A 10,293-nucleotide genomic window follows, 5' to 3' on the forward strand; every position below is an offset into this window, starting at 1 on the left:
TCTTTTAGTCAGATTTTGTTGTAATTTGGTCATTCTGTACATCCTGTAGGTGCTGTATAGATTCCATTTGAGAAGACACATTTAATTTTGTGGGCTAGGACATGTGGCTGATAGGAAGTGATGTCGTCATTGGAACAGGCTCTTAAATGCAATCCCTGCTTAAACTTTTATCTAGTAGAATTATTCTTCAAAGCCTCCACAAAGACACTTAAAAATGAGTATTTTTATAGTCAGACAGAAAACACTCATGTAACTCATTTGACCTTGTTTTGTTATGTTTGTTGAGATGCTGAACAAAGAAAAATCTATTTACAGAGACAGTCTTGTGTCTGGTACTCAGAAAAAGCTCCATAGTGAAGTTCCCAGAGGCTCTGGCCTGTGGAGTCTTTTCCACTCACCTTTCAATAACTCCACTTTTTTAGTTTACACAAAAGTGTGTTCTGAAGTGCCCCTTTTTGTATTCCACCATTAGCTTTTGCTAGAGAATAGGCACATGCCCCAAGTTGACTTTCAGAATTTTATTCTTTAATGGATGCATTCAGTTCTCTTGTATTAACCTGAAAAGTTTACTTTAAATTGGATCAAAATCTTGTCTATGACTGACTAACTCAGGGAACAAACTTCTTTAGGAGAGCACTTTCACAATCCAGCTTTTTGGGAGTAGTGTGGTGTTTTCCTTTTTTTCTTTTTTCACTTGAATTTTCTGGGCTTTCTTTCTCATTCTGGTGGTGTGGGAGTTTTTGTTGTTGTTTTGCTTTGTTACTTCTTTTCTTTCACCCAGAATCTGATTCAATTTCTTTCAGGAAACCTGAGAATGAATTCATTTAACACAAAGTGCTGTTAGAATTTTATGACAGAAAACAGGCAAAATATTTTATGAGGTTCAAAGGTGGAAGTGTTGGTGTGTTTGGATAAAAACTGGAATATAGATCCAGGAGATTCCCTGTAGATGTAACTGTCAATTAGCTCAGACCTATCCAAATATCTTAATCATAGGAATTTTAAGCCATGCAAAGGTTTTAGCTGGACTCAGGAAAACCAGCCTGGCTGGTGGCTGCTGTCCTACACACCAAGATTTTAGGGTGATTCCAACTTCACTGAAAGCACAGGAAAGATCTTATCCACACACAATCACTGCCTGCTAATATTCTCGGGTTTTAATTAAATGAGTTCATTTCAGTGACATTTTTAATAAGCTGAAACTTCAGAATGGTTTCTTTGTCTTCATAGTAAAGGCCATTGTTTAAAAGTTGGCTTAGCACTATTCCCTAAATCCTAATACAAAGTTGTGGCTTTTCCATAGTGTGGTGATTGGACAGAGTTAAAAATTTTAAAAAGCAAAAACCTTCCTTTTAAGGTGTCATTTTTTGTGGTAAATGGTTAAATAAAATATCATGACTAAACTAAATCTCACATTGCGTATTTGATTCTTATCCACACTGCTTTACAACTTCATATAATGTGGAATTACCACCCCTTTGCTCCAAAATCAGGTGTAAAACAGATTCTGCCTCTTAACCATGGGCTGCTGGAAATGGATATGCAAGTACTTTGAACTTAATTGACTCAGGATTTGGTTAGAAATAGAAAATACCTTTATTTTTTGTGTGTGTGAGAAGAATGAGCAACTCCTCCTGTATGAAATGGAATATCTTACTTATGTTCCCTGTATATCAAGACTTAAATAAGCCTAAATAAGACTTTAAAAAAAACCCAAACTCTATTGCAAGAAGTATCAAACTAGGCAGGAGCCTGGTAGGAACTTGGATCATGCTTGCTGTAGGCATTGCTTTTTTTATTTTTATTTTTATTTCTTTATAAAGTGGTTCTTAAATAAAGATTAAAAAATGGAGTTTCCTGAAGATAAAAACCAAAACAAAATCCAGTTTTCCTGCTTCTTTCTTCCCCCTTCTTGGGAGGAAGGGTTACAAGGGTTAAATACTGCTGTCAGGATTATGGTGGTTGAGTAAATATTTTTTCCTTTAGCACTCTTTTTCTCTCTCTCTGTTAACATTTTAGGTTTTACACACGCTGGAAAGAGTGGGAATCGTGGTATTCCCAAAGCTTCGGTTTACATTTCTCCTTGCGAGAGGAACAGTGGCAGGAAGATTGGGCATTCATTCTCTCTCTTGCAAGCCAGGTAAGAAAACTCCTTTCTCAGAGGGCTTTTGGAAAAGATATTTTAATATCTAGAAAGAAGTTTCAGAACTAGAAGAGTTTTTTGGGAATAAGAATATTTCTGTATGAAGGAAGAACATTCCTCTTAAGCAACTGATCTTAAAATCTTACTGGGTGAAGTCTACTGCCAATGTAGAAAAGGTTCATTTGAATATTTGAATTTATAATTTTTGAGCTCCCTATTAAGCAGTGTAACACAAAAAAAGAATGTGGTATTAGAGTGAAGTGTGTAGAACAGACTCATAGACAATCAGTCATGTTTAATATCCAGCTCCTGCAGCACTTTAACCTCCCAAAAACACCTCCAAATCTGTCAGCTTAAACTGCTCAAACTCCAGCAAGCTGAGATTTTATAACTCCCCACCAAAATGAGATTTACATTCCTATAAGCTTACAGCTATGGGAGTATTTTTAGCTCCTCTTTTAAAGTATAAACATGATTTTGGTACTAATTTTTGAGATTTGTTTTGTATGTGCCCTTTTCCTATCAAAAGGTATTTGCCTTAAAGTGCACTCAGATGAAGGAATTATTTTTAGACCTAACATTATGTAGAGTTTCACTTCTAAGTGGGGAATGAAATCCATTACATTGACTCTGGGCAACAGGACAGAATTATTACTGACAGCTGACAAGCTGAAATGTTTATCCTTATTTCCAGTATTTTTCCAATCTTTTGTTTTTCCTGTCAGAGCTTTATCACTCTTAAAAGCATTTTCTCTCTCAATTTGAAAACTGTTTTTCAAATTTCTAAGTAGAGGATGGTAAATTCTGTTTCAAGTGATGTCTTTCTTTGTGTTTGGTTCAGCCTGGAGCGAGTTTGGAGCAGACACACATTTTTGTACTTGCACATATTCTTAGAAGACCAATTATAGTTTATGGAGTAAAATATTACAAGAGTTTTCGGGGAGAAACATTAGGATATACCCGCTTCCAAGGTAAGCCTTTCATTTTTTAAATTCACTTTTCAACAAGGTTTGGGCTGTAAATCAGTAGTGATGTGAAGTGACTGTCTGGAAAAGGATGGAATGCTATTGTAGGTAAATTTTCATTTGCTATTCAAAAGAACAAAATAATGCTCTCCAAACACGCAGTTTTTCATTTTATAGTGGGCATGGTGCCTGTAAAAGTGAATTGTATGGTATTTTAAATGTCAGTTTTTAAAATTTATTTGTGTTTTGGTGATTCACACTTTACACCAAGTGTGGTGTGAATACTGACTTATTTCTCATTAGGACTATAATTTTGCATCAGGTTCTTTCTGACTTTATCTCCTCTTTATCTTCAGGACAGCCTGACTGTCCTTAGGATGAATATGAATATGACTCAGTCCAGTTTTGCTTAGACTTAACATCTGTAGATCTCTAAAGAAGCATTTTCTGCTTTGCAAGCCAAATCTGTATCTGGGCAACTGTCCCCTCTGTGACATGCTAATACTTTATTATTCAAATAATAAAACATGAGAGGGGATTGGGAGCATGTGCACAAAGTGAGCTGTAAACAGAACCCACGGGGAAGGACCTGTGTGTGTTCCAGGGGGTTGGGACATTTGTTTTGCCCACAGTTCATATTCCTGGCTTCAAGTACATCTGCTTGATGATGACCCACTCTTTATTTATATTTATTTATAGCTTTATTTATTTATAGCTTAGCTGAGGACTTCCCAAAGCATCTTTGTCATTTGAAATAAAAAAATATGGTCACTTTGGAAGGAGGCAAGGCCATGATCTATAGAAAACCATAAGCTGTGCAGTAATGTTAATTTATAACTATTTAAAGTCTTGGCTTCGAAGTTTGGGGCAGCAACAAAACTTCATGTCGGGAAATTAATTACTTTCTTGAAGAGTCTAAAACTTGAGTAGTCATTGTAGTTAGATGTTAACTTTTGATGATGAAAGGCTGGGAAGGAACAGTTACTTGAGTCACATAAATCTGACACTTGAGCTTTGTGTTGCTTTTAACTCCAAGGCTTAGTGGTTTGCAAATGGTTTTATTTCCTAGATTGGGCATCAAGGCAGACAAGTGTTACATAGCCTAAATGTGCTGACGTTTTCTTGCTCTGTGAACCAGAAGGAAACTGGGTGCCTGGAACACCTTTTACTGCACGCAGGTTTTCAGGAATTTAAACAGCTAAATAGTTATAACTTGAGATGTGCTTGCCACAAGCCACATCCATCCATCCATGGAAACAGCCCTGGGAACAGGTGAACTTGGAGTCCTGTGTCCCAGTACCTGGAATTGCTCCTCTCCCTGCCCAGCCACGTTTTTGTGGTTAATGTGTGCTCATCAAATGCCCCTGGCACAGCTGAAACCCAGCTGGGTGGGCTGCCAGGAGGAGGCTCCTGCTCTGGGCCTGGCTGTGGGCTGTGCTCCTGCAGCTCTGGGAGTGCTGGGGTGTCCCTGCCTCTGTGCAACATCACATCTGCCAGAAAAGCCCCTGCAAGTGTCCAAGGCCAGGCTGGACAGGGCTTGGAACCTGGGAAGCTGGAAGATTGGGCAGAGGGTGGAACTGGGGGATGGGCTTTAAGGTCCCTCCAACCCAAACCACTCTGTAATTTTGGGTTATAAATTGGATTTTTAAAATGCTTATTTAACCTCATGGTTCAGTTTGTAGCACCCTGTTAGCCACCCCTAAAATACTCTCCCTGACAGGAATTTTTTCCCCCAGAGATTTCCTTGTTCCAGCCTGGCATCCTTGCTGTAGCTGCTGTGAATCCCGTAATTGCCAGCCTCCTTGTTTCCCAGATTCCAGCTGACTGTTAATTTTTTAAGTACTAAAGCTTCAGTGGTGGAAGATCTGCTTGCTCAAGCCCTAACTGTGACCTTGGTCAGATCCTCCTGGTCTGGCCACATGTATTTAGTGGCACAAATATACAGCTTTTAAAATTGAACAGGAAAATGACGACTGACTGAAGTGATCATTAGGTCAGGCTGGAGAAACTAAATCCTCTGTGGGTGGCTTCAGGATTGGTGTTAGCACATACTCTGTATTTTCTGTGGCTTGTGTTCATGTCAACTGTTGTTACACGACCTTCTGGCTTTATATCAGAGTGACTTTTATAACTCTTAAGAGCACTAGATATTCTCCCTGGCAATGCTTGAAATTCTTTTCTTGTGAAGCTCATCACAGTGTTGAGGAGGAATGGAAAGTGCAGCACGGCCTTCTGTCCTGGGGAGATGATTAGTGTGGAATTTTCACCAGGATAAAACAATGGTGAAACAAGATTTCCAAACACTTGCTGAATTTCAGCGTAGAGATGTGGGCAAACAGATGAGTTTCAGTCCTGAAAGGTCACAAAGCTGTGCTCCCAGGAACTGAGGGACTGTCTTCCTTACATTTTACTGGATGTTATCTTCAGTGTAAATTTGAATTTTGACTGGATGTTTGGTTCTTTCCCTTAATGCAAAAGTTTGAAACTTTCTGGTGAAGGCTTATCCTGTGTTCTTCACCTTTAGTGTTTAACATTGCTTTAGACTGAAACTTAATAATGGGGACAGGAGGGAGGGAGGGCTAAGAAGGTATTGAAATAATCTGTCCTTAAATCGAGGTGTTATAAAAACTTGTGTGACTTAATTTTAAACAAATGGCAAGAATTCCAGGTAGCTCTTGATTGCTAATTCAAAAACAAGGTGGGGAGGAAAAAGGCACAATTATTTACTGGTAGCCCCTACTATTTTTTACTGCAGTACAAAAAGATGAGCTCGGAGCTTAAGCAGAACCTCCAAAGCCACTCCTGCCTCAGATTCCCATTTTAGGGTTGCCCATCCCTCTCCATGGCTGTGTTTGCAGCAGCAGCTGTATGGGAGGGGTTGCTATGCTACATGTGCACTTCGGTTTGTGGGGGGCTATTTTTAACCTGTCACAAGGTGAGCTGTGCTTTTGCTTAAGTCGTCTTGCAGCAGTACACACCAAGGATTATTTATGTTCATGGAAGAAAGGAGTTCCAGTTTTATTTTGAGACCTTGAGCAAAGTGCTGTCTTTATTGCTAAAAACGGTGATGAGAAAAAGTGCAGTTCTTCTCAGAATCTGTGACATCAGGTGTTGGTTGTAGCTGAGCAAAGTAGTATCAGCTTTTTGGTGCTTTTTTATTTTTTTTTTTTTTCCTTAAATTGATATGAATAATTGATGTGTGTTAATTTAATCTGTGAGTGCTGTATATGAGCAGTCCCGTTCTCTGGGATGGGTTACATCAGTGCTGAGTAACATTTTGTGCAGCGAGTTCTTTTAATAATAAGTTTTGTGAGCAGATGGTGAAATTTTTGCTCTGGTAAAAATAGACAACTGACTGTAGCCTTTATTTCTGTCATGCAGAATCTTTTTTTTCTTCAGTTTTAAGAAGAATTATCAAACATAAAAAAGGCTTTTTTTCTAACGTTGCTTTTCGTTCATCACTGCACTATAGACCATAAATTTCAGGGCTGCGGTAATGTATTGATCAAGATTGTAATCTTTTGTGTGCAAACTCACACAGTTGCAAAGATATTTCAGTTGTGTTAATTAACAACACTTAGCTCTGCTGAAGAGTGTGGCCTGTGTCAGCGTAGACCAAACCGTGTATGTTTTAAATACTATGTTTTAAATACGATGTGCTTCCCTTTGGCCCAAACCACCAAGGTTTGTAACAAAATCCTTCCTTGTTGAGCAGCAGTTCTGAGCCTCACCCTGTGCTTCCCTTCCCCGCAGGTGTGTATTTGCCTTTGTTATGGGAACAGAGTTTTTGTTGGAAAAGTCCCATAGCTCTGGGCTACACGAGGGGCCATTTCTCCGCCCTGGTTGCCATGGAGAATGACGGCTATGGCAATCGAGGCGCTGGTGCTAATTTGAACACTGACGATGATGTTACTGTTACTTTTCTACCCTTGGTGGACAGCGAGAGGAAATTATTGCACATTCACTTCCTTTCTGCTCAAGAGGTAAGAGTGAAACACCTGGTGTGTGGTGGTGGCTTTGTCACAGCTGCTTGCTGAAGCTCAGCGTTCTCTGGAGCCTCCCAAGTTTGTGGTGTCCAAAGAATTGCAGGGTTCTGCTTAATTAATGCTGCTCCCTTCCCCGTCATTCCAGCTGATTCTGAAAGGTATTTTCCCATAAATTTGATGCTTGTTTACGACTCTGTAAATGGAATGTAACTTCATTGTCCGTGTAAATCACAGAAACAGTCATAGAACAGAATTCCAGAATGCCCTGAGCTGGAAGGGACCCACAAGGATCATCCAGTCCAACTCCTGGCCCTGCATAGGACACCCAAACAATTCCACCCCATGCCTGAGTGCACTGAATATCAGCATACCTAGAAAAGGACACCAAAATAAGGGTTCTGTCACTAAGGCAAGACTGAGATCTGACTTTTGTGGTTTTCCTAAAGGTGAAGTACAAATATTGGCCCATAGTTGCAGCATTTTCCACCTTCTATTCTAATAAAACTCAACTAATTTTTGCTTTAACAACTATGATAAAAATATGGAACTATTTCACTGAAGGGTGTGCATGGGTGAAGGGAGGGCTGGAAAACTGTGGTAATTGTAGAAAGTGGGCATTCTGTAAATAAAAGGATAAAAATATGAGCTTTGAGTCTAGAAAGGGATGTTTCTTCAGCAAGCCATATTTATTATATTTTACAAGAGAAAATATTTTATGTTGAGAACTTAGGCACCTAAAAATGCGTGTGTAAAGCCAGAAAGCTCTGTTAGGACTTCCCTCCTTATATATGGTGCCTACTGTAAGTAGTTTGCTAAAACTAACTGAAGGTTGTGCTGGAAATATACATGGAAAAATTGGGGAGAAGAGCTGGAGAGGACCTCCAGAGCTTTTGATTGGAAATGCAGTGGGCATGTTTTCCTTTTGTGGGTGTGATGCCTTGGAGTGGCTGCCTAGAGCAGAGGCCAGATGAAGAGGAGACGGCCGAGGGGAATCCCAGAGAATCCAGCCGCCGAGCGGGGCTGGGCGCTGGGCAAGCCTCACTCCTGGTGTTCCCTGTGTCCCACAGATCGGCAACGAGGAGCAGCAGGAGAAGCTGCTGCGGGAGTGGCTGGACTGCTGCGTGACCGAGGGAGGGGTCCTGGTGGCCATGCAGAAGAGCTCCCGCCGGCGCAACCACCCGCTGGTCACCCAGATGGTGGAGAAGTGGCTGGACCGCTACCGCCAGATCCGGCCCTGCACGTCCCTGTCGGACGGCGAGGAGGACGAGGACGACGACGATGAGTGAGGGGGAATAAAGTGCAAATGAGCAGCGCAGAGTGTGTGACCCCGAGCGAGCGTTGTGCTGTAGCAGTTGGGTGTGGAACTACCCAGGTCTAGGGGATACATGCTGGGAAGGATTCTCCGACAGCACGGGGAGAGGATGGACGCTCATCCTGCTGCCTGGAGAGAGCCAAGTGGGCTGGACTACAGTTTGTATAAAACCATGAAAAAGAAACAAAAAACAGCTAATTTTATTATCAAGATGGAAAAAAAAAAACAACATACCAAACCAACCCCGTTTTTCTTTCTGACTGTAAATCTGTCTATAAATGTACCGCATGTGGTTGTGTAAGAGGTTGTGTAATAGGAAACATATACCAGCATCTTAATTATTGCAGAGAAATTTTTCAACCAAGGGCACTTCTGAAAGCACATGTGAGCTGGATGGATATCTCCTCCCTCTGAGATTCTTTTACAGTAGAACCTGGTCTTCTTCATCACCTTTTAGATACTCTGACACATTTCCCTGAAAGGCCTTTTCCTGTGAAATCTCACTAGTGCCCAGGTTAGATTGTGAGAGGTGTTTTTTTTTTTGTTTGCACAGATATCCACAGCAAGTCATAAGCAAAAATGCATTCTTTATTTTACTAATATTTTAGTTATTGCTGTGCCCACATAATAAAGCCTAAACTCTACGGAACAAACTGGAAGAGAAGCTAAATTTACGTTGAGTGAAATGATTTGTTTCCTGAAAAAGCTTTTTGGGATTTTTTGACTTTTTTTTTTATTTCTTCTAATAGTTAGATTCCTTTCAGTATACATAAGGATATTTATTCAGAGAAGTGACCTAAAAGACAGGGGTTTTATTCCTGTGAGCATACACTAAACAAAATTGTGTGAAATCTGAGAACTTGAACACAATTGAGAATTTAATCTTGTCAAAACTCCATCTTGCTGTGTTATGAATTATATCATTTTTATCATTTATTCTTTGATCACTCAAACTTTCCTGCAAATGAAAAAACACCTTTTTAAAGGTTACTCCTTATCACTAAATCTAGTGAGAATCCACTTGGCAGTTCTAATTAAAAAGAAGAATCTATGCTCAAGTTGTTTAAAAGCACTGTTATATATTTCTCAGTATGTAAACCTGGGAATTTCTTGCATGTTGATTGATGTGGCCATACTTAAACTTATGTAAGTTCCTAAGACTGTAAGTTCAGAGTATATTCTCCAGTAGAAATTTTATTATATTTGATAACTTTAGCCATGTAACCTGTAATGGATAAAGTTTATCTAAAAATCTCACTGAAACACTAAAGGTTAATGCCAGTTTTTACATATGCAGTGCAGATCAGGTTGTCTTGAAAAGCACTTTTGATGGTGTGGTGGTTGAATAAGAAATTTTGCAGTAGATGAAATTGTTTTAATTAGAATTTGGAAAGAAGCCCCATAGCACCTATTTTTGTGTAGTTCAGAGCTATGGAAACCCTGAGGAAGTTGCTGCTTTTTCTTCCAAATGCTGCTTAGATGGTGTTGAAACGTGCACAGCTCCTACAGAAACTTGGTGACGACACCAAAAGAAAAGAAATCATGAAGTACTGTATTAATTTTGCAATTCTCCCGTCCTAGATTCCACTGAGGTTTATTATGTCTTCACCTTTTTTGGCCATTAGATTTCCTCTGCTTGGTGCGTGCCCAGATTTCCAGGTGAAGGATGAACACTGCTCTGCCATGTGTGAGTGACCCAAATTCACCACTCAACCCCGGGTACTACAGGGGCTCTTCAGGAGCACACGGTCCTTGTTCAGGTTCCCTTTCTAAATTGGGATTTTTTTTATCCTTACCTTGCAGTGGAATCCTTTTATACCTTGTCTAGTAAAGCTGTTCTGTCAGGGGAGCGGAATGCAGGGTAAGCTGGGATGAGGATTTCCGTGC

The 10,293-nt window shown here is 40.0% G+C and overlaps 1 protein-coding gene across 5 annotated transcripts in view; it reads left to right on the plus strand.

Annotated features, from left to right (window-relative positions):
* ZRANB1 (zinc finger RANBP2-type containing 1) overlaps positions 1 to 9,663 on the plus strand; it is a 41,579-nt gene extending 31,916 nt beyond the window's left edge. For all 5 annotated transcript variants that reach the window (XM_021526357.4, XM_085582947.1, XM_085582949.1 and 2 more), the window contains exons 8-11: positions 2,020 to 2,140; positions 2,985 to 3,114; positions 6,862 to 7,091; positions 8,162 to 9,663. In XM_021526357.4, coding sequence (XP_021382032.3) covers positions 2,020 to 2,140; positions 2,985 to 3,114; positions 6,862 to 7,091; positions 8,162 to 8,380 — 700 coding nt within the window. In that variant the 3' untranslated portion in view covers positions 8,381 to 9,663. The remainder of the gene's footprint in view (positions 1 to 2,019; positions 2,141 to 2,984; positions 3,115 to 6,861; positions 7,092 to 8,161) is intronic.
* Positions 9,664 to 10,293: the final 630 nt, after the last annotated feature.

The sequence above is a fragment of the Lonchura striata genome, chromosome 6 (assembly GCF_050655825.1).
Source record: "Lonchura striata isolate lonStrDom1 chromosome 6, ASM5065582v1, whole genome shotgun sequence".
Taxonomy (NCBI): Eukaryota; Metazoa; Chordata; class Aves; order Passeriformes; family Estrildidae; genus Lonchura; species Lonchura striata.